The sequence below is a fragment of the Sorex fumeus genome, unplaced genomic scaffold, assembly GCF_029834395.1.
Source record: "Sorex fumeus unplaced genomic scaffold, SorFum_2.1 ptg000009l, whole genome shotgun sequence".
Classification (NCBI taxonomy): domain Eukaryota; kingdom Metazoa; phylum Chordata; class Mammalia; order Eulipotyphla; family Soricidae; genus Sorex; species Sorex fumeus.
In genome coordinates this window covers 12,065,006-12,089,986 of record NW_026606066.1, presented here as the reverse complement: position 1 = coordinate 12,089,986, position 24,981 = coordinate 12,065,006, and the positions used below count along the sequence as shown (strand labels likewise).

The 24,981-nt window shown below is 36.8% G+C and overlaps 1 protein-coding gene across 2 annotated transcripts in view; it reads left to right on the top strand.

Annotated features, from left to right (window-relative positions):
* The window catches only part of LY75 (lymphocyte antigen 75), a 164,398-nt gene that overhangs the window by 27,429 nt on the left and 111,988 nt on the right, over positions 1 to 24,981 (top strand). For both annotated transcript variants that reach the window (XM_056110351.1, XM_056110352.1), the window contains exons 7-16: positions 3,879 to 4,070; positions 5,121 to 5,278; positions 11,966 to 12,076; positions 12,650 to 12,738; positions 12,870 to 13,039; positions 15,196 to 15,398; positions 16,794 to 16,936; positions 21,788 to 21,869; positions 23,085 to 23,153; positions 24,248 to 24,362. In XM_056110351.1, the coding sequence (XP_055966326.1) occupies positions 3,879 to 4,070; positions 5,121 to 5,278; positions 11,966 to 12,076; positions 12,650 to 12,738; positions 12,870 to 13,039; positions 15,196 to 15,398; positions 16,794 to 16,936; positions 21,788 to 21,869; positions 23,085 to 23,153; positions 24,248 to 24,362 (1,332 nt within the window). The remainder of the gene's footprint in view (positions 1 to 3,878; positions 4,071 to 5,120; positions 5,279 to 11,965; positions 12,077 to 12,649; positions 12,739 to 12,869; positions 13,040 to 15,195; positions 15,399 to 16,793; positions 16,937 to 21,787; positions 21,870 to 23,084; positions 23,154 to 24,247; positions 24,363 to 24,981) is intronic.

The following is a 24,981-nucleotide window of genomic DNA, read 5'->3' as shown; positions in this document are numbered from 1 at the left end:
AAGGATATTCACCCAATACCCATCTGATAAGCGATTGATATAAAGGATATACAAAGCACTGGTTGAACTCTACAAGAAGAAAGCATTCAACCCTATCAAAAATGGGGTGATGAAATGAACAGAAACATTCTCAAAGAAGAAATCTGAATGGCTAAAAGGCACATAAGAAAATACTCCACATCCCTAATATCAGGGAGATTCAGATCAAAACAACAATGAGATATCATCTCACACCACAGAGACTGGCACACATCCAAAAGAACAAAAGCAACCGGTGTTAAAAAAAAAAAAGCAACCCATGTTGGCGCAAATGTGGGGAGAAAGGGTCCCTCCTTCACTTCTGGTGGGAATACCGACTGGTTCAGCCCTTTTGGAAAACAGTATGGACGATTCTCAAAAAATTAGAAATTGAGCTTTCATTTGGCCCAGCAATACCACTCTTGGGAATTATCCTGGAGAGGAAAAAAAGTATAGTCGAAGTGACATCTGCACTTGTATGTTCATTGCTGCTCTGTTCACAATAGCCAAAATCTTTAAAACACCCAAGTGCCTGAGAACAAATGACTGACTAAAGAAACTTTGGTACCATCTCACACCTCAGAGACTGGCCCACATTCAAAAGAACAAAAGCAACCGTTGCTGGCGAGAAAGGGACCCTCCTTCACTGCTGGTGGGAATACCGACTGGTTCAGCCCTTTTGGAAAACAGTATGGACGTTCCTCAAAAAATTAGAAATTGAGCTCCCATTTGACCCAGCAATACCACTCCTGGGAATATATCCCAGAGAGGCAAAAATGTGTAGCTGAAGTGACATCTGCACTTGTTTGTTCATTGCAGCACTCTTTACAGTAGCCAGAAACTGGAAGAAACCTGAGTGCCCAAGAACAGATGACTGGTTAAAGAAACTTTGGTACATCTACACAATGGAGTACTATGTAGCTCTTAGAAAAGATGAAGTCATGAACTTTACATACAAGTGGTACAATATGGAAAGTATCATGCTAAGTGAAATGAGTCAGAAAGAGAGGGATAGACATAGAAAGATTGCATTCATCTGGGGGATATAAAATAACAAAATATGAGATTAATACCCAAGAATAGCTGAGATCAACACCAGGAGGATTACTCCATAGCTTAGAGGCCAGCCGGGTATTCTAGAGGAAAGGACAGTTCAGATAGAGAAGGGAGCACCAAATGGAGGGTGTTTGGAGGATCCTCCCAGGAGGGGAGATGCAAGTTGAAAGTAGACTGGACTGAACATGTTTGCCACTCAATGCCTCTTTTGCTGATCACAAAACCCAAAAGGAGAGAGAGAACAAAAGGGAATGCCCTGCCACAGTGGCAGGGGGGGATGGGGGGTTGGGGGGAAGGAATATTATCCTGGTGGCGGAAAATGGGCACTGGTGGAGGGATGGGTATTTGATCATGGTATGACCGAAATCCAAGCACAAAAATTTGTAAATCTACAAATGTACCTCATGGTGTTTCACTAATAAAAAATAAATTAAAAAAAAAAAAAAGAAACTGTGGTACCTCTACACAGTGGAATACTATGCAGCTGTTAGAAAAGATGAAGTCATGAAATTTGCATACGAGTGGTTCTACATGAAAAGTATCATGCTAAGTGAAATGAGGCAGGGACAGATATAGAAAGACTGCACTCATCTGGGGAATATAAAGTAACAAAATGGGAGACGAACACCCAAGAATAATTGAGATAAGTACCAGGGGGTCTGCTCCATGGCTTGGAAACCAGCAGCACAGGCTGGGGAAAAAGGCAGGTCAGATAGAGAAGGGAACACCAAGTAAAGCGTGTCTGGAGGATTTGCTCGGGGTGTGAGATGCGTGCTGAAAGTAGACTATAGACTGAACATGATGACCATTCAATACCTCTATTGCAAACTACAACACAAAGGAAAGAGAGAGCAAAGGGAATGCCCTACCTCAGAGGTGGGGTGGGGTGGGGGGGATGAGGCGGGGGGGAGAGGGATACTGGGATCATTGGTGGTGGAGAATAGGCACTGGTGGAGGGATGGGTACTCAATCATTGTATAACTGAAACCCAAGCACAGAAGTTTGTAAGTCTGCAATTGTACTTCATGGTATTTCACTAACAAAAAAATTAAAATATAAATAAATTAAAAATTTTAAAAAACAACTATGAATAACTTTGTAAATCATTGTGCTTTAATAAAAGAACAGCATATGCCTAGTGAAAAAAATAAAGAGTTATGAACAAAGCAATTCTGCAGACTTTTCTGCTCTTCAACTCACAACTCTTTTTTGTCCTTTTTGCCAGGCTGATTCTCTAGGTCTTTGTGTTTATAAATCAGGTATAAAAGAAAGGGTAGAAAATAATAAAATGTATATGAGGAGGATGTGTTTTCCAGGGAGATTTTAGGCAAAATAGACACAGGAATAGCCAAAGTATTTGAGATACCAAAAGACTTTGAAGAGACTTTAAAAGAATGGGGATGAGGGACTCCTTTCCTGTATCATACAGGACACTATGCCTATCTTTGTCTAAATTGGTTAAATCCTCACTAGATAAAATAATACTTAAACTGGCAGGAGAAAAGGAGGTCTTAAAATATCATGCCTAAGGAATTTGGGGGATAGGGAACAAAAATTAAAATTTCTTATCCAATTAGGAGTATAAAGCTAGTTTTTAAGACTAAGTATATACATTCCTTACCTTCTGTTGGGAGTTTTTAAATTAATAGATAGAAATAGACATTTATTTTCCAGGTTGATTCAAATATTAAGGCCATACAAAAAAATTAAAAAAATAGAAAAGGCAGCTCAAATATAAATACACTAGGGTGATTGATAATAGATGAAATAATATTCTGTAGTAGCAATTGTTAAGTAACTCATGATGTTTCCCCATGACTGAATAATATACATTTATTAAAATACTGTGCCAATGGGAAGATACGAAATTTATATGCCAAGTTATCTCTTTAATCTTTTAAAAACATGTATTCATAATACAATGACCAGAATAATTAAATATTATTTTAAATTTTATTGTAGATGATTTTTTCCTCTGTTCCTGTATCATTGTTGTAAAACATAATAAGTGCTTTTTTGTAACTGAGTTATTTTACAAGTGTGTGAAGTTAGCTGAATCTGGTTTATTCTTTAGTAAAAAATAAACTGTCCACATGTTTAAGATGTTATAACTCCAAATAATAACAAATATATAATTCTGAGAAAATTACTTTCTAGTTTTATTAAGAGTAAAAAAATTTATATGGTTTTATACTCCCAATTTTCTCTAAACCTTTCTGGCAGTCATAATAATCATGGTCAAGTCAATGGTCACTGATGTTTTCAGAACTATAGGTCTAGCAGAAGGGAGGAGAGAAGTCAATTGCCCTTTTTCTCTGTTGCTGCCATCTCTTGGGTGTGGAATATATGTCTTACTCTCTCCTTTGTCCAACAGTGACCATTAATATACATCATCTTGCTGTACTGACTGTAGCTGAAAAGGAGACTTTATATCATCATAAACTTTCAAAGACAGACACTGTAGGGGATGCTTACAAACCCAGAACTCAGTTATAGGTTGTCAGCAGCTGCCTTACCTCACACCTTTTTTCTGTGTCCTAAGAGCAATCTCTCTGTGATTGCCCAGTCTGAGCACTGCTGGGTAGCACATTTGTATCACACTGAAATCATATCTTTATCTGAACTCTGTAGTCATTCTTATGATGTTGTGTGCATAGTAGACAAAAAATAAATTATTGTCACTGTATTGTATAATATCACAATCCCTAGTTTTTCAGAATCCTGATAATTGAAGAAGAATTTTGCATTATTGATTTCAAAATTGATGTATGTTGGCTGAAATATGAATAACTTCTTCCCCTCAGATGTTTGGACATACTCACTTACCCACTGTGATGCAGGCTGGCAGCCGAATAATGGATTTTGCTATCTGCTGGTAAATGAAAGTGATTCATGGGATAACGCACATATGAAATGCAAAGCCTACAGCGGTGATCTCATCAGCATTCATTCTTTAGCAGATGTGGAAGTGGTTGTCACAAAACTCCATAATGGGGGTAAGTTTTTACAATATCCTATATGAAAGCTCTAAAGCATTGTAAAGCAATCCTATTTTTAGACTTTGTGGGAATGAAAAACTAGTCATTGGATCCAGTCAATATTTACTGTCCAGTAAGATTTTCTTGGATGGTGGTATCATTTTTATAATCTGTGCTGTCCACTACAATAATAGCTACATACTTGTGGCTTTTAAACAAGGGAAATATAGCTTAAGTTACTGAGAAATGGATGTTTACCTTTTTAAAGTTTTACTTAATTTAGAATTTTAAGTAGCCCCACATAGGCAGTGGCTGCTAATTCAATAGTAAAACCATTGATTGAATAAATTTCCTCTTCTCATAAGCTATATTCTAAGTTGCTCAGAAATGCTTCAGTAATGGTAATTTGTAATTATTACAAACTCACTTTGTAATTATTCAAAAATGAAAAAATCAGACCATGATACTCTAGACTGCCAATATTAAAACTTCCTCCTAGAATTCAACAGTAAATAGTGCATACCTATTCTTGATCAGTAGAGTGCTAATTGTTTTACCTGATTAGATGAATAGAATCCCATTAGAACTCAGATTCTTATGCCAGATTTGGGTCTAATGAGCTCCTTTCTCTCAGGACCATCAGTATAAAATTTAGGAGATAACCACAATTTAATCTGAAAACTCCCACTTTCTGAACTCATGTTCATATTTTCTAATGTGGGAAAGCAGTACCATCCTTTAAAAGCTTTGGTGAACAATATTTTTATTCTTAATATACCTATGATTGTATTTTTAGAATTTCATGATTTTCCATAAAGTTTATCTAAACCAGATAACAAAGACTCCTAGATGAGAGATCATAATATCACTATTCCCGTCTGCCTACTGTACCTGCAAAAGTGACCTGCAGGTATTAGAACATCCAGACCTGCCTAATTTAACAACATTTTAATACAAAATCCATTTAAATTCTTAAAAACCCCGTTCAGAATGTAAAAATCAGCAGCAATCTACATGTTCAAGTATGTTATTGAATAAAACCTAAAATACAAAACCATTTTCTTTTAGATACCAAAGAAGAAATATGGACAGGCCTTAAGAATACAAATACTCCAACTTTATTTCAGTGGTCAGATGGAACTGAAGTTACTCTAACATATTGGAATGAGAATCAACCAAATGTTCCCTATAATAAGACTCCCAACTGCGTTTCCTACTTTGGAAAGGTAAGAAGCCACTGTAAGAAGCCTCTGTGGTTTGTTTACATTCTTATTGTTGTAGCTAAGAATATCTGTAAGAATACTCTGATTTGGGGTATAAGAAGGGACCTTGGGATAATGGTGGAGGGAATCCTGGCACTCCAGTGAAGAGCATAGTGTAGCTGCACTACAGGTATAAAACAATAATATTCGTGCATTTGTAAAAACAAACAAAAAACTGAACAAATCAAACACAATCTCTTGCAAGAAACAAAGAACTTTTTTATTTTATTGTTTCTCATGTTTTCCAAGAGCAAAGTGAGAGCCTTGAAAAATCCATTTTCTAAGAATGACCGCAGCTGAAGAGAGAATCAGTGAGCCAGAAGATCAGCTGCACCAAGCCAACAGGCAACAACAAACAGTGGCAAGGGACCTCAAAATAGCTCTACAGAGAATCAGAGTCTTAGCAGATGATTCCAAGAGGAACAACATTAGAATCATAGGACTACCAGAAGCTCAGGGAAACAACCCCAACGAAACAAAACGGTTAAACAAATCATTGCTGAAAAATTCCCAGAGCTCCACAGTGCAGCCATTCAGGTTCAAGGAGCCCAAAGGGTACCAGCTAAAAGAGACCCTAACAAAAACACTCCAAGACATATCATAGTTAGAATGATTGATGCTGCCAATAGAGATACAATACTGCAAGCAGCAAGGTCAAAGAAGGAAATCACATACAAAGGAGCACCCCTTAGATTCACAGCAGATCTATCAGAGGAAACCATCCAAGCCCGAAGGCAGTGGCGAGATATAGTGAAAAAACTCACTGAAATGAATGCTTCACCAAGAATACTCTATCCAGCTAAACTCTCACTCAAAATCAAAGGAACAGCACACTATTTTCTAGACAAACAGCAGCTCAGGAACTTCATAGACTCAAAACCAAACCTAAAACAAGGACTAAAGGGGATACTAATAAGATAAGACAAACCCTACAACCACAAAACACCCTTACAGAAAGATGACACAAAACCCCATAACAATAATCTCTCTCAAAGTCAACGGTCTAAATTCACCAATTAAGAGACACAGAGTAGCAAAATGGATTCAGAGACAGAACCCAACATTCTGCTGACTACAAGAAACTCATCTCAACAGCCAGAGCAAACACAGACTCAATGTCAAATGATAGAAAACAATCCTGCAAGCAAACACCTTCCTCAAAAAAAGCTGGGGTGACCATACTAGTATCCGACAGCTTTAATTTAGCATTGAAAAAGATTAGAAGGGACAGTGAAGGCTATTTTCTCTTCATTAAGGGTTACGTACCACAGGAAGAAATCACACTCTTAAATGTATATGCACCTAATGAGGGAACAGCTAAATATTTAAAACAACTGCTAACAGATTTTAAGGAGGATATTGCTAGCAATACAATAGTAGCTAGAGATTTCAACATCACCTTATCACCTCTGGATAGATCAACAAGAACAAAACTCAGCAAGGAAACATTGGCTTTGAAAGAAGAAATAGAAGAGAGAGGGCTTATAGACCTATACAGGGCTTTACACCCCAAAAAGAAAGAATACACATTCTTCTCCAGTGCACACGTAACATTTTCCAAAATATACCATGTACTAGGACACAAATCATACCTCAAGAGAATCAGGAAGATAGAAATAGTATCAACAATCTTTTCAGACCATGATGCACTGAGAATAGAAGTGAATCACACAGACATGGAGAACCAAATCAAACACCTGGAAATAAAACAACTCAATGCTTAACAACAAGTGGATCAGGAAGGAAGTCAAGGACGAAATCAAAAGATACTTGGAAACAAATGAGAATGAAGACACGAGCTACCAGAACTTGTGGGATGCAACGAAAGCCGTTTTAAGGAGAAAATTTATAGCTCTGCAAGCATATCTCAGGACAGAAGAAACAATGCACATAAACAACCTGACTTCACAGCTCGAGATCTTAGAAAAGTATCAAAAGAAGGAGCCAAAATCGGGCAGAAGTAAAGAGATCATAAAACTTAGAGGAGGAATCAACGACATGGAAACCAAAGAAACAATCTGAAAGATCAATGAAACCAAGAGCTGGTTCTTTGAGAAAATAAATAAGATAGAAAAACCACTAGCAACACTCACAAAGAAAAAGAGAGAGAGAACCCTAATAAATCAAATCAGAAATAAGAATGAGGATGTCAGAACAGAAACCAAAGAAATCAAAAGATCATCAAAGACTACTTTGAAAGTCTGTATGCCACGAAACAAGAGAACCTAGAAGAAATGGTTAAATTCCTGGATTCCTGTCATCTCCCAAAGCTGAATCAATAAGATATAGAGTACCTGAATAGACCTATCCACATCAACAAAATTGAAACTGTAATCAAAAGCCTTCCCAAAAACAAAAGCCCAGGTCCAGATGGATTCACTAGAGAATTTTTCCAAACATTTAAAGAGGACCTACTGCCAGTTCTTCTCAAGCTTTTCCAGGAAATTGAAAAAACAGAAACTCTCCCAAACAGTTTCTATGAATCCCATATCTCTCTAATACCAAAAGGAAACAAAGACACCACAAGAAAAAATAACTTCAGGCCGATATCCCTGATGAACACAGATGCGAAGATTCTCAACAAACTTAGCAAATAGAATTCAACAACTCATCAAAAGGATCATACACCATGATCAAGAAGGATTCATCCCAGGGATACGAGGATGGTTCAACATTTGGAAATCAATCAACATAATCCATCATATCAATAAAAGAAAAGATAAAAATCATATGATCATATCAATAGATGTAGAGAAAGCATTTGACAAGATCCAGCACCCATTTATCATGAAAAGCCTTGCCAAAATGGGGATAGAGGGGACTTTCCTCAATATAGTTAAAGCCATCTACCACAAACCTACAGCAAACATCATCCGCAATGGGGAAAAACTGAGAGCCTTTCCCCTAAGATCAGGGATGAGACAAGGATGCCCACTCTCTCCACTACTGTTCAGTATAGTACTGGAAGTACTTGCAATAGTGATTAGGCAAGAAAAAGATATTAAGGGCATCCAGGTAGGGAAGGAAGAAATCAAGCTTTCACTATTCGCAGATGATATGATACTATACTTAGAGAACCCTAAAACCTCTACCAAGAAACTCCTAGAAAGAATAGACTTGTATAGTAAAGTGGCAGGCTATAAAATCAATACCCAAAAATCTATGGCTTTCCTATATGCAAATAGTGAAAGAAAAGAAAGTGACATGAAGAAAACAATCCCATTCACAATTGTGCCCCAGAAAATCAAGTACCTGGGAATCAGCTTAACTAAGGAATTAAAGGACCTGTACAAAGAAAACTACAAAACGCTACTTCAGGAAATAAAAGAGGACACGAGGAAATGGAAAAATATCCCCTGCTCATGGATGGGGAGAATTAACATTGTCAAAATGGCAATACTTCCCAAAGCACTGTACAAATTCAATGTGATCCCTATAAGGATACCCATGACATTCTTCAAAGAAATGGAGCAAACACTCCTGAAATGTATATGGAACAATAAGCCCCCCACGAATAGCTAAAGCAATTCTTGAGAAAAAGAAAATGGGAGGAATCAACCTTGCCAACTTCAAGCTCCACTACAAAGCAGTAATAATTAAAACAGCATGGTACTGGAACAAAGGCAGAGCTGCAGACCAATGGAACAGAGTTGAATATACTGACACATCCTCCCAAGCATATGATCATCTAATCTTCGATAAGGGGGCAAGAAAAGTGAAATGGAGTAGGAATGCCTCTTTAACAAATTGTGCTGGCAAAACTGGACGGCTACATGCAAAAAAGTGGGCTCAGATCTCTGCCTAATGCCATGCACAAAAGTAGATCAAAATGGATTTATGACCTCAACATCAGACCAGAATCCATAAAGTTCATTGAAGACAAAGTTGGCAAAACCCTTCATGAGATTGAAGCTAGTGTCACGCCACTGGCCAAGCAAGTGAAAACAGAGATAGACAAATGGGACTATCTTAAAACTAAGAAGCTTCTGCACCTCAAAAGAAGCACTGACCAAAATACAAAGACAGTCTACAGAATGGGAAAGGATATTTGCCAAATCCACATCCAACAAGGGGTTGATATCAAGGATATACAAGGTACTGGTTGAACTCCACAAGAAGAAAACACCCAACACCATCAAAAAATGGGGCAAGGAAATGAACAGAAACTTTCGCAAAGAAGAAATCTGAATGGATAAAAAGCATATGAGAAAATGCTCTTCATCATTAATCATCAGGGAGATGCAGAACAAAAAAACAATGAGATATCATTTCACACCACAGAGACTGGCCCATGTCCGAAAGAACAAAAGGAACCGGTACTGGCACGGATGTGGCGAGAAAGGGACCCTCCTTCACTGCTGGTGGGAATGCCAGCTGGTCCAACCCTTTTGGAAAACAGTATGGACGATTCTCAAAAAATTAGAATTTGATCTCCCATTTGACCCAGCAATGCCACTTCTGGGAATATATCCCAGAGAGGCAAAGAAGTATAGTCAAAGTGATATCTGTACTTGTTTGTTCATTGCAGCACTCTTTACAATAGCCAGAATCTGGAAAAAAACCTGAGTGCCCGAGAACAGATGACTGATTAAAGAAACTTTGGTACATTTACACAATGGAGTACTATGTAGCTGTTAGAAAAGATGAAATAATGAAATTCACATACAAGTGGTACTACATGGAAAGTATCATGTTAAGCGAAATGAGTCAGAAAGCGTGGGATAGACACAGAAAGATTGCATTCATCTGGGAAACATAAAACAACAAAATGGGAGACTAATACCAAGGAGTGGCTGAGATTAGTACCAGGAATTTTGCTTGGAGGCCAGCCACACGTGCTAGGGGAAAAGGAAGCTCAGATAGAGAAGAGAGCACCAAATGAAAGGTGTTGGGAGGATCCTCCCAGGGTGGGAGAAGCATGCTGAAAGTAGACTATAGACCAAACATGATTGCCACTCAGTGCCTCTCTTGCAAACCACAGGACCCAAAAGGAGAGAGAGAGAACAAGAGGGAATGCCCTGCCACAGAGGCGGGGGAGGAGGGGGATGCTGGGACCCGTGGTGGTGGAAAATGGGCGCTGGTGGAGGGATGGGTACTTGATCATTGTATAACTGAAACACAAGCACAAAAATTTGTAAGTCTATAACTGTACCTCATGGGGTTTCACTAATAAAAAACATCCTTTTTCTAGCCATGAAAACCTCCTTTTTCAGCCCTTCCAAGCCTCAGCATGCCCCTGCCCTAGAAACTATCCAGGATCTTTCTTCCATCTTTCCCTCACTTCTTTTGTGTACAGTGTTGCTGCATCTTTATGTATCCTGAAGAACTATATACCTTTTTACTAAATGCCACATTAAATTAACTATTGTGGGATTTTTAACCTCAATCTTAAAAGTTTTTTTTCAAAAATACTACCTTCCTTGGGATATTTGTGTTTAAAGTAAAAATACATTCTAATAACTGGAGGAAAAAAGATAAATCATTAACTAGGTAATCTATATCCTTTTCTGAAACTCTCTGCTCTCTATGGCCAGATGATAGGGCTCTATTTAGTTAATTCATTTATTTTGTTTCTTTATGTACCATATATGAGTAAAAGTATATGGTATTTGTCTTTCTCTTTCTGAGCTACTTCTTGATTTTTCTTCTGAGCTACTTTACTAAGTATAGTACCTTATAGGTCTGCCCATGTTGTTACAAACAACAGAACATCAACTTTTCCTTGTGTCCTAAAATTTTTAAACTGTGGGTGAACTTTTGCCATATCATATAAAAATAAGTAAATAAAAACCTAGAATATCTGTAACTGTTATGGAACAGATTTTCTCTTACTCTCCTATAGTGTGTCTTTTGATGGTTTTATTTTTTTTTAAAGAAATGGAATTTCCTCAAATATTATTATAAGGAAATGGAATTCATCTGCATTATGACCTTAGGGTGATGCTGAAATGACAGGCTGTGATCTAGCACCTATGGTCCTAAAGGAGCCTACATTTCTAGGAGTATGTTCTCAGATTAAGCAATAGCACAGAGGGTAGGGCATTTGCCTTGCATGCGCCAACCAGGGTTCTATTCCTCCATCCCTCTCAGAGAGCCCGGCAAGCTACCAAGAGTAGCCCACCCACACGACAGAGTCTGGCAGGCTACCCCTGACGTATTTGGTATGCCAAAAACAGTAAAGAACAAGTCTCACAATGGAGACTTGTTACTGGTTACTGGTGCCTGCTTGAGCAAATTGATGAACCACGGGAGGACAGTATTACAGTGCTATGTTCTCAGATTTAATCATGCCTTTACATTCATTCTAATCCATTCCCTGTCTTCTCCTTTGCTTCTTCTTCTTCTCTTCTTGCTCTCCTACCCTCAATATTATATGAAAAAATGTTGGTTCAAAAATAAGTTATCCTTGGGGCTGGAGTGATAGCACAGCAGGTAGGGCATTTGCCTTGCACGCGGCTGACCCAGGTTCGATTCCCAGCATCCCATATCGTCCCCTGAGCACCACCAGGAGTAATTCCTGAATGCAGAGCCAGGAGTAACCCCTGTGCATCGCTGGGTGTGACCCAGAAAGCAAAAAAAAAAAAAACAAGTTATCCTTCATCTCTAAATATAAGGTAAATAATTATGCTGTGGGGAAATTTTTTTTTAAAGCTCGGACAATGGAAAGTTCAGTCATGTGAAGAGAAACTTAAATATGTATGTAAGAAGAAGGGAGAAAAAATAAATGATACGGATTCTGAGAAAATATGTCCTCCAGAAGAGGTATGTAAAATCTTTGCATATATTTTCCTCAGCTAGAAAACTCAGGAAAATCTTTGCATATATTTTCCTCAGATTGCACCTTCCTAAAGTTGGTAGGTGACACTTAAAACAGATCAGATTTGGATAACAAAAGAATTTACTAGCTTTTGTTTGTTTATGTTAAAGAGGGCAGTAGGATAGTAAATTCCAGTATATTAGCATTCTGATAATATCAGAGAATAAAAATTTTCTGGTTATGAACATCTATAGAACTGTATGTGATTGTTGTCTTCAATGCTGAGATCTTGACTTCACCTTTATTATACATATTCAAAAATAATACAATCAACAGCTGTTATTATGATGAGCTAAATACAGAGGACAAAAGGTTAAAGATACTTTTTGTCTGACACTAATATGTAGTCTTGCTACAGTGTTCTGTGAAGATATATTCCACCCTTGTCATGTCTATGCATTCACAAACCATGTCCTTATTTCCTTCAAGTTATAAGATGTTAGCATGTAGCACAACTTTGCTTGTAAGAGGAACATCAATCTGGAAGATAATGTGATTATCTTTCTCTTGTGATTTAGGGCTGGAAAAGACATGGGGAAACCTGTTACAAGATTTATAAGGATGAAGTCCCTTTTGGAACCCAGTGCAATCTGACAATAACAAGCAGGTATGATACTAGTAAACATTTACTAAAGAACTATTCAGTCTGGATTTCTTTGCTAAATCATCTTTCTAAGATGAATTTATATAGTATTTTTACCTTTGTAAAAAACACTTGCTAATTTGACTGTTTTACAGATTTGAGCAAGAATACTTGAATGATATGATTAAAAAGTATACTAAATCCCAAAATAAATACTTCTGGACTGGCCTGACAGATAAAGATAAACTTGGAGAGTATAGTTGGTCAATTGCTGGTGGAAGAAAGCGGGCTCTCACCTTTTCCAATTGGAATTATCTTGAACCAGGTGAGAACCTTAGCTTTTAAAAAAAATAAAATACAACTATTAATGAAGTACAGTATCCCTCTCAAATTGCCTTCAAAATGTGGTAATCTTAAGGACCCTGTTTATCTGTAGCACTGTTGTCCCATTGTTCATGGATTTCCTTGAGCGGACACCAGTAACGTCTCCATTGTGAGACTTGTTACTGTTTTGGCATATCGAATACGCCACAGGGAACTTGCCAGGCTCCGCCGTGTGGGAGGCATACTCTCGGTAGCTTGCCAGGCTCTCCAAGAGGAACAGAGGAATCAAACCTGCGTCGGCTGCATGCAAGGCAAATGCCCTACCTGCTGTGCTATCGCTCCAGCCTCTCTGTTTATCTATGGACCATAAATAAAAACTGTGACTTCTTCTTTTCTATAAAATCCTTGGTAATAATTCAACATAAGAAGCTAGAAAACTCAGTTTTTAGCTTCAACAACAAGAACTAGAACATCAATATGAGATCTTTTACATATAAGTCACAAACAGAATCTAGAAAATTTGTTGTAAAGCACTTTAATTTTATGTGTGAAGTGCCTTATTATTTTGATATTGCTGTTTCCTGGCTTCTTTCTACAAAATTTAATATTTTTATTATTCTCAATGGATGAGAATTAAGAAACATGTGATACATATTTTGTATTCTGAAATTTAGTTTATCCTTTGTTAGCTAGCCAAAAGCACTAACAATAATTTCTCAGAATCAGCATATGTGTGCCAGATAGGATCTTAAAATTCCCTTCTGATTTTAAAGTTAAGAAAGCAGAGGCTTTGAAAGATGATTTGACAGAGGTTACATAGTTATTATTTTAGTAAGATCCAGAAATCTTAATTTTTCATCCAGTGCTTTTTAGAGGAGTTTTGCTTTGTATAAGATAACAGTTGTAATACATTCTACTTTTCCACCTTTGAGTTATTTATATATTTTTTGTTTGTCTAATGTGACCATGAGGACTATTTCTTATAATTCAGAAATTAGAACATGTGAATTCATAGTTTTAAATGCCTACAAAATTTATAATGCATGATCATCACTATGAATGTGAGAAGCATTGATAATAACAAAGTCCTTTTTGTTAATCATACAAGGTAAAGAATGCAAGTATTAATTCTAGTTAAATATTATCTTAAATGATAATATTGTGGGGCTAGAGAAATAGTACAGCAGTTAAGATGCTTACCTATGTGGCCCAAATCCCAGTACCATGTATGGATGTTTCCCTTAGCATTACAGGAGTAACTCCTAAGCACAAAACCAGGAGTGATCCCTTAGAACCACAGGGTATGTCCCAACCATCCACCCAAATTATAATATTGTAATATATAACACACATGAAATTTATCTTATCTTAGAGTCAATATTATATTCTTCCTCAGTAAGTTCATTGGTTAAAGAATAACTTAGGAAGTAGTTGCAATGACTATTCCTTCTTCCCTGTAGCTAGAAAGACTGCCATTAAGGTTTCTTCACAGTACTTAACTCTCAGCGTCAGTCACCTCCTTCTATCAATGGAAAACCATTGGTAGGAGTAAAACAGAGTAAATCACAAATCTATCCAGTACTGCACTGAACAATTTTCCCTTGCTCCTGTTGATGTCATGTGTAAGTAAAAAACACGAGACCATCTGGCTTCTCTTTTTAGTGTGGTAGAAGTTATCACCGTTTTTGTTCAGTGTTTGTGATTTTTCTATCTACGTCAGTTTGGTGCTATGAAGAGAGAACTTTTGCCTGGCAAATAATGGGTTCAAGCCCTAGCTCTACCTATTCATTAAACTATGATTTTCAACACTCATTAATTATGATTGTCAGCAAGTTACTTTTTTTGTGGGGTGGGCATGTCCAGTGATACTTGGGGCTTACTCCTGGCTCTGTTCTCAAGAATCACTCCTGGTGGGTTTGAAGAACCATAAGGCGTGCCAGGAATTAAACCCAGGTAAGGCTGTATGCAAGGCAAACTCCCTACATGCTGTAGTATTGCCACCATCATTCTCATTTTTATGAGTGACATATTTTCCTCCATGTTCTTTCCAATTTTTTGTCCTCACCATGGTTCAATAAAAGGATAGAGACATTAAAAATGTCTGAACTTTCATTTTAAAATGTAACTTTTAAATAAGAATTTCCAATTCAACCCCAGCTTTTCCAGGCGGTTGTGTGGCTATGTCTTCTGAAAGATCCCTTGGCAAGTGGGAGGTGAAAGACTGCAAGAGCTTTAGAGCACTTTCAATTTGCAAGAAAATAAGTGGACCCACTGAGACAGAAGAAGCAGCTCCCAAGCCCAAAGACTTAACCTGTCCTGAAGGCTGGCATACTGTGACCTCAAGTCCTTTCTGTTATAAGGTAAAGTAATGGTCTCATTCAGTCCCTTAGTGAAATTATCCGTCTTCCATTCTAGTACAGAATCTTGTGCAAATTGTATTCCTCCCCACACCTACCCTAATTTCTCCCCAGACCTATCCCAAAGTGTTTGGGGCGCAGAATCCTTGTTGGTACATTAGTAAATCTCTGGTAACAGACAGCTGATCCACACACACACCACTCGTGCTCTACCCTAAAGAGAAGGGACCTCAAGCCTGAACTGGCAATTACCTAAGTTTCTTATGTTTGGGGAAGTTGGTAAGCTGCATGCCATAATGACTTTGCTTATGATTTTCATATCCTTTTCATTCTTGTTGTCAAAGGAAGCATTCTATTACATTTAATGTAAAAAACATTTAGGGTCTGTATTGATTTCCCAGTCTAACCATTACAGCCCCAAAATCCAGTAGCAAGGACAACAGTGTTTCATATTCACAAATCTTTGGGGCCAGCTATTGTTTGCTTGATCAAAGTAAATGTTCAGCTCTTATTGTTTAACTCAAGTTGACTGTGTTATGCAACAGACTACGAATTGAAGTATTCTCACCTTCAATCTGGTACTAAATGGTTAACAGCTATCAGAAATTTTTCTTCTCGTGGTCAATCACTGGTGATTGAGAGGCAAGCCCAAGCACACAAACACATTCCAATCCTCTTTTCACTTTACCTCTGTAAATATCCTGTTGATCACAGCAAGTAACATGACTGAGTCAAGGTGCAGAAAACATACTCCATTCCATCTGGAGGCCATGACCAAATGTGTATATTTTTAAGGAAAATGAGAATCAGGACCAATAAATTTGCCTATCATTGTGTTATCTACTCTTTTCTCTTAAAATGGTTCCTTTGGTATTAAATTAGTCATCACAAATCAAGGAAACAATGTGACAGGTTTTGTTTTGCCATCTCTGTCAAGATTTGCACATCAGTGAATCCTACTCTTTTACTCTTCTTCGTCATAAAATTGTCCTTTACTCGTTCAAATCTCAATACCTTGTGTTCAGAACTGTGCTGTTAACACATTTCTTTATGCAAAAGTTCAATCCTAAAGCATTCCTGTGTGTCCTTTGCAGACCCATTCCTATTCCCATTCATTTTTCTCCTTCTAGTTCCTAGGAGAGCATGATATCTTGTTGGAGAACTTTCCCATCCTAGCCGAGGAAAGCCATCCTTCTGATAGTGTGCCTGCACCTGCTGCTGCCCTTTAGTTGACACTGTTAGTAAGAATTATTTGAGCCCCAGTATAATGTGCATTTATGTATGTCTCCATTATATCTATAAGAATCCATCTCTGATGCCTCTACAATTGATGGTAACTTTAAAATTATAGGTATTTTATGATTATCAGAAAACAAATTAATATTCTATTTTGTTAAGCTGTTTCACAGAGAAAGAATTATAAGAAAGAGGAACTGGGAAGAAGCTGAAAGATTCTGCCAAGCACTTGGAGCACACTTGCCCAGCTTTAGTCATACGAGTGAAATAAGGGAATTTCTTCAGTTTTTAATGGACCAGTTCAGGTAATACTTTCAGAGATTATCTGTGTTAAATTTGATGTTACTTCAGATCCCAGCTCTCACTATAAATGTAGTTAACATTTAATGTAAAACCATTTCATTTTTCCATTTAGTTTATTGTAAAGACTATGCAATTCTTATTTTTTCCTAATAGCAAAGGTAGTATGTAATGAATTCACAAAAAAAAACAAAAAATTACAAAAAAATAACTCACTGTAATCAATTCACTTATATGACCGTACTTTATTTGTATTTTTATACATATAACACAGGCTGTATGAAGCAGACTGTGCTGTCTGCACAATACATGCTTCATTAATCAAAGGACTGTTCGCCCATGCTATACTCAGGAAAGAAACATATTTTAAGACCAGCATTTTACCATGGCTTAAAAAGAAGGAAGCAATCTCATTTATATCAGAAAATGATTCTAAAGCCTACTCATTGAAAACCTTCTTTTTATTGTAGGAATTAACCTTTCTCTGCAAGATGTCCATTGACCAAATTGTGTATTACATGACAAGAGTTAAGTCAGATTACCTCTATATTCCTCCTAATCTAATTTCTACATCTCTGTTTGTATTTCAGTGAAAAGGGGCACCAAGTCATTAGAGTGCCAAGAGTCTGGTACCCACCGGGGATAAACATTGTAGAACAAAAATAGTCATAGGATTAGAGAAACCTTGTTTGCAATGCCTGTGCTGCTGTATGCACTACCTGCTGTGTTGTAGCATGAATGGATTTAGATATAAATCTAAGGCTTTGCAGTCTAAGCACCCTCATCAAATAGTGTTTATGGGGGGTTATGACTGAGATGCTTAGATACCAAATGCAGCAGAAAAATAGACTGAGAGTAGAAATTTTTACACAGATATACATATTAACCTTTCATGCAGTGTCTTCTTACCCTAATATCCTCAAAACCATATCCTGAGTGCTTGGAATAGAAGAAATTTATATACACATACATACATATATGTACACACACAGATATATATAGTGTGTTTGTATTCATATATATATATACAGAGAAGGAATTTCAGTTTGATTTGGTTCTCCATTAATGATCAGATTTTTCCCTCAAATTTCCTAAAATCCATATTAGAGGTGTTCAGTGATGAAGGCAATTTTTAATTTCTTCCTTTTCTTTGCACACAGATAAACCAAACCAAGGCAAGAATAAGTTACAATTGTGGTGATATTTTCCAGTCCTTACCATACATGCAAAATCCAAGTAGCTATTATCTTCCATACTTATAGCACACTAATACATCCCTTGAAACAGAAACCAAAACCTATAATGTGTGGTTGAAATGAAGTTAATCTTCAGGAACAGTAAAGATTAGAACCTTCTAACAATCAGGCAGACTGTGCTCTAGAAAACTAGCCTTGAAAGATAGCAGAGGAAGCAGAAATGGACTTGAAAGCAGGGGATTCTAAGAGGGAAGAAGTGGCATAGAGAAAGGCTGGGTGGTAAAGTTGAGAACAGATTTCTAAAGAGGCTTTTCCATGGAAGGTGACTACAGAGTAAATGCAGATGATCTTTACTTATTTTCCAGGTTGATTGTCTAGAGACAACAATATTTGTAATACCTACTTTAAGGAAATAAATTCTGGGTGTCAAAGAGATAGTTCAGTGGTTAAGGTGCATGCCTTTCTAGTAGCTGATCCCAGTTTTATGGCCAGCACCACATGGTGCCCTGTGTATTGCTGGGTGCAGCTCCAGATATCCCTGAGCACTGACATGTGTGGCCCTTTAAGACTTTGAGGTATTGAGGCTGGGTGGCACTGGAGGCCTCCAAACTCCACTGGGGTGACCCTTGTACTTCCTCGATAGGAGTAGTACCACATCTTCAGACCCTTGCATTGAACCTGTGGCATGGCTGGCTGGATACAAATTCCCCAGGCCCCAAATATATGATATGGAAGGATTTGAAAGAAATGAAGTAAATATAAGGGAACAAATTACAGTTCCTCTTTATTTTATCCATCTGACTTTAGTTATATTCGTTATGGCAATTATCTACACCCTGTGATTAAGCATCGGGAAGTATAGTATTTGGGATCCTGTAAAAATAGCTCCAATTAGTTGGGAAACACAAATATAAATTCCTCTCAGAGCTACTAAACTCATTTGGACTTAATTGTTTCCACTGTATTTAAGTATACAAATCAGTGATCTTTCTTTATGCAAGAAAACTAGATAGCAATAAAAACTGAAAGGGGCACAGTTCTCATAAGATTGAAAAGCTTGAGGCTAAAGAGATGTAAAGCAGGGATATGAAGCAGGGAATGCTGAACAGAAGATTAAAAAAGCAATGATTTTATCTTAAAGTGAGAAATTAATTTAAAATTAATCTTACTTTAGTCTTTAATGTACTAAAAATGTTTTTAATACTTCCCTATAGTCTTAAAGCTGCATATTTCTGTATGCTATATATCCTTCTAAGTATTGGGATAAGGGTTAATTTTATTTTTGGATCTTATCTTTTCTCTAATATTTGTTGCATTTGCAAACACAAAACACTTATATGTGAATTATGCTTAAATACATAATTTGTACCTTTATTCTGATCATAAAGCTATATGCTGTTAGAAAATTAAATTTTAAGTAAGGTAGTCTATAAAGGCCTGTGGTGTTATACTTTTGGGCAAGTCTTTTACAAGTGAGGTTAAAGAAAACTTTAATGGTTTTGTTATTTACTTATACTGGAAATATATTCTTGAAAAGAGCTTAGATTTAAGTGAGGAGAAGGGAGCATTTAAATGTATGTTTTGCCTATTGGTTTGTGGATATGTTCTTCCTTAAAATGCCTGTTCTTTCTCCTGTCAGCTAGTCTGAATAATAGTACATGTTAGATACTCAGGTAATGCTCTAAAGAAGCATTAACCATTCTTCGAAGACTGTCCTACCAATCTCACAAAACATTCACTGATTTCTTATAGTCCACAATTCTCTCTCCTCATCTTAGATTTTTGTAGTGCTCAAAATGTAAAAAATTTTAAACTGGTGATGGGTGTGGCTTGGAATTATGTAAATGGGAAACCATATTATGCATATCATACATCACTAAAAAGATGCATACAAAATGTATATCATTTGATGTGTTTCAAAATATTTTATATTTTTATATACACATTTTCATGTATGTATGTATACGTATATATATGTGTATTTATGTATATTTTATCTCCCTTAATAATTTATTTGCCTCTTATGGTTCACTATTAGGTCTTGTGCTTCAATTTATCAGTATTTTTTGTAACTCAATTATCTGTACATAAAAGTATTATGATTATGAGTATTAAGTATTATCAACTAAGCAGTTAATTATAGTATAGCTCTATATAGCACTGTCCTCCCGTTGTTCTTTGATTTGCTCGAGTGGGCCCAGTAACGTCTCCATTGTGAGACTTGTTGTTACTGTGTTTGGCATATCGAATACATCATGGGTAGCTCGCCAGGCTTTGCCATGCAGGCGGGATACTCTCGGTAGCTTGCAGGGCTCTCTGAGAGGGGCGGAGGAATCAAACCTGGGTCGGCCGGGCTGGCCACATGCAAGGCAGATGCTCTACCACTGTGCTATCACTCCAGCCAGCCCAGTAATAATGCAATTATATTGCTATGGCATAACCCATGCTGTTTTAATTTAGAAAATGCTACAATACTTGTTTACTATAAATTCGATGGGTAGTAGGAATTATTTTTTAAATTTTGTTTAATAAAAATGTAACCATTGTTGTATTTTCTTGTATTTGAGACCATTGCCTAATGTTAACATTCTGTAGTAAAAGTTTCAGAATAATCATATGCTATTTTTCCCCTCTTACATTTAAAGCAGAATATTTTTTTGCCATTTATATAAGAAAACAGGGATTGGAGCAATATAGAGGGGGTAACGCATGTGCATATGGCCAACATGGGTTCCGTCTCCAGGACCCTCATGGTTCCCTGAACAGCACCAGGAGTGATCCCTGAACACTGCCAGATGTGGCAAAAAAAAAAAAAAGACAAGAAAGAAAGAAAGTGATAGAGAAATAACATGTCAGGGATGTGGCTCTATAGTCCATGTCTTACATATAGAGGCCCTGAGTTTGATTCCCAGCACTTCCTAGAATATTAAGTTAAAGTTTATACACTTTTTACATTTAGAGCTTGATTTCATATGAGAAGTCAAACTGAGGAAATAGATGAAAGTTCTGGTGCACAAGGTTTGTGACTGAAACTCCAGGTTTGAGCCCAGGTACCACATTGTCCACCAGTAACCTCACAGCAAGAGTGGCCCATAAGGCACAACTGAATTATTCTCCCCCGTCAAAAATATAATAATAATAATAACAACAACAACAATAAACCGAAAGAACTGGGACAGCATTATTTTTCTGTTTTTATTTTTGGGTCACACCCAGCAATGCTCAAGGCTTTCTCCTGGCTCTACACTATGGATCGATCACTCCTGGCAGGATCCAGAAAACATGCAGGGTGCCAGGGAATGAACCCAGGTCAGCTAAGTGCAGGGAAGCACCCTTCCTGCTGCACTATCCCTCCAGTTTTGACAGCTACATTTTTTTGAGGGAGAAAGCATTCCCAGCAGTACTTAAGGGACCATATAATGACAGGGATTAAAACCAGGGCTTCTGCAAAGTTTGTGCTCAAGCCATTTGAATTATCTACCCAGCCCCGTGACAGAGTCTCTTGAATAAACATATGTCTTAAGAATTTTACGTGCAAATGTTTAATATTTTAGCCAAATCCCATGCTGAGAAATATTTTTAACACTTTGTCCTTTTTATGAAAATAAAACCCTGTATTCATTTATTTCTAAGCCCATTTAACACTTTCTTTTCACATAGTGACCAGCGTTGGATGTGGATAGGTTTGAATAAAAGGAGCCCAGATTTACAAGGATCATGGCAATGGAGTGATTATACACCTGTAAGTTGGAATCTTTTTGTATGGAATAATGTGGAAGAATTATTTGTTTCAATAATGAATAAGTTAATTATTAAGTAATATAGCCACATGCCATACAACTATTAAAAATTATATAGATTTCTCTTTATGGAAATGAAAATAGACTCACATGTATAAGTAGGGGAAAACCAAGTTATTGACACCATTTCTAGTTTTTTTATGTTTTAAAAAGCATTTTTTTTAGATTTTTATTAGTAAGACACCATGAGGTACAGTTGTAGACTTACAAATTTTTGTGCTTGGGTTTCCGTTATACAGTGATCGAATACCCATCCCTCCACCAGTGCCCACTCTCCACCACCACCGATCCCAGCATCCCTACCATCCCCCGCCCCACCATCCCACCCTGCCTCTGTGGCAGGGTATTCCCCTTTGTTCTCTCTCTATTTGTTTTTAAAAAAACACATAAGCATTTCAGAAATGAGTGCCAGAAATTGTTATCAACAGCTTTACAAATTATAATAAATTGTAAATATTTTAATTAATTTTTAAAAGAAATTAATAAATTTCTTTCTGTATATACTTAAAAATATAGAGATAATGATAATTTATGAGTGTATACTTTTTTCTTACTTTTGTCAGAAACTAATTTTATTATCTAAAATATGTCATGAAAAAGAAAGTATGCGTATTAGCCAAAAAAAAATGTTTAAGGTAACTTTTAAAATAGTATCTCAAATGTATAAATTATCCTATGGATGGATTTTATGTAAAACTTACAGGAATTAGTTATGGTCAAATATAAAGTGTTTTACATTATCATTATGTCAGTTCATTTTGTATTTTTTCTAAATGTAAAATTTCTCACTTTAATTTTCAGATTAGAGCATCTCTGACATTAGTTCACAAAAAAAGCTAGCATTTCAATACATATGAAAATAGAATGTTCTTTGCAAGCTCCATATTCTCTTTGACTCCAGTTAAGAAATTATCATGGTGATAGTTATCACCATGATAATTATCATCTTCCTAAACTATGGTCTCTTTTGGAATCAATGACATAGCATTTTCTCTTTCAGTTTAGCTCGAGGTAAAATAAAGTAACATAAATATGTTAAAATAGTTTTTTTCTGTGGCATATGACTATATTTAAATGATTAGAACTGCCTAAATTATATCTAAACTAAATACTTATATATCGGCTTTAAATTCTCAAGCTTCTCTTTATCTTTTAAGGTATCTACTGTTACCATGCCAAATGAATTGCAGCAGGATTATGATATTAGAGACTGTGCTGCTGTCAAGGTCAGTACAATGCTAAAAATCCACATATTTCAAAAATAAACCTGGCTTGTGTGCATTAAGACAACAGGTCTATATTCAAGAAAGATAGCTCTTACTATTATGTAGAAGAAGGCTCCAAGAGTCTTAGGAGGGCCAGTGAAACTCACAAAAGAGAGTTCTGTGACTCCTATTTCCAAAAGACACTGGGCATTGGAAGATGGATAAAGTGGGCATGGGTAAGATAAGCCTTTGTTTGTGTTCCCTGGCCTCCAAACTGGGGAATGATAAGAGGAGACAGCATAGAACAAAGTGGGAGTAGAAGGGAGGGGACAAAGTAGTAAGGCAGAAAAAAGATTGATCATGCAGTTTCAATTGGTGCTATGGCTGAAAACAAAGTTAAGACATTATATTCATGCCAGGTTAAGGAATCTGTATATTTTTCATAGTATGACATTACATTGTCAAAGGTCTTTTACATAAACCAAGTTATGCTTGAAGATGATTCATCTTGAGGGCATATCGCAAAACTCAACAGATGGAGGTCAGGTGGAGCACACGCCTTGCTTTTGTGGCATTAGTCTTCTGACCACCCCCGTCATATCCTCCTGTTTTGTTCTTCCTTGCTTACAAAGACTGAATGTTGTAGTGAACCATCTTGGTCCACACTCGAGGAAGAAGGCAGAATTCTAGAATTGCAGAACAACACTAGAGAAAGAGCCTGGCCCCTAGTTCCATATTTTTATTTCACATTTTTACAAGGTAGCTTTAATTGTATGCTGGTGTTCAGATACCTCTGAATTATATAATGTGCTCTTTTGGGTCCCCTTTGAAAAACACTGTTCTTGATGTGTCTCAAACTTAAATGTAATTTAGATTCTACAATTTTGTAGCAACAAAAGTAGTTACAACTTAATAAGTTACATTTGGAGGTAAACATTGCTTTATATTTCCATTATCTGTTCCTTTGAATGTGCATCCTGCTTGAAAACTGTTCATTCATTAAAGGCTGTAGTAGGTGTTAGAGCTAAAATACAGGGGAAGACCACAGAAATTATAGTTTAATACTTTACAGGAATGTATCAGATCCAGAATTTTCTGTAATCTTCCTCCTTTAGGCTGTTCATTGGCCATGGCGAAGAATGAGGTATTTCTATAATGACAGAGAATATTTTCATTTAAGACCTTTTGCTTGTGACACAAAACTTGAATGGGTATGCCAGATTCCAAAAGGTAAGTGGTAATTACTTCTTTTTTTATAATTTTCTTATGTGAACATTATAAATACTGATCCAAGAATACCTGAGAGAACTTTTTTTTTCTTAAATTTTTATTAGTGAAACACCATGAGGTACAGTTGTAGACTTACAAATTTTTGTGCTTGGGTTTCAGTTATACAATGATCGAATACCCATCCCTCCACCACTGCCCATTCTCCACCACGACCGATCCCAGTATCCCTCCCACCCCCATCCCCCCATCCCACCTTACCTCTGTGGCAGGGCATTTCCTTTTGTTATCTCCTGAGAGAACTTTTCAATTATAATTCTAAGTGCTTATGAAGATGCAGTAACTATACTAAGTACCACCCTGCCTGGCTCCTAACCTTAGTAAAAGATTAACTTTCCTTTAAAGCCATTTGAAAATGTATTTTTAAATAAGAAAAAAATTTAATAACTTCATTGAGGAAAAGAAACAGATTTCTAAATCCTGAAGAATTAAGATTCTTTCAAAGAGAAAATAGTTTGGGGGCTGAGGTGATGGCCCAGAGTGCATGAGTGCATGTGGGAGTCTGGGTTCAATCCCTGGACACTCTTTGATCTCCCAAACACCATCAGAGTAACCTGCAAAT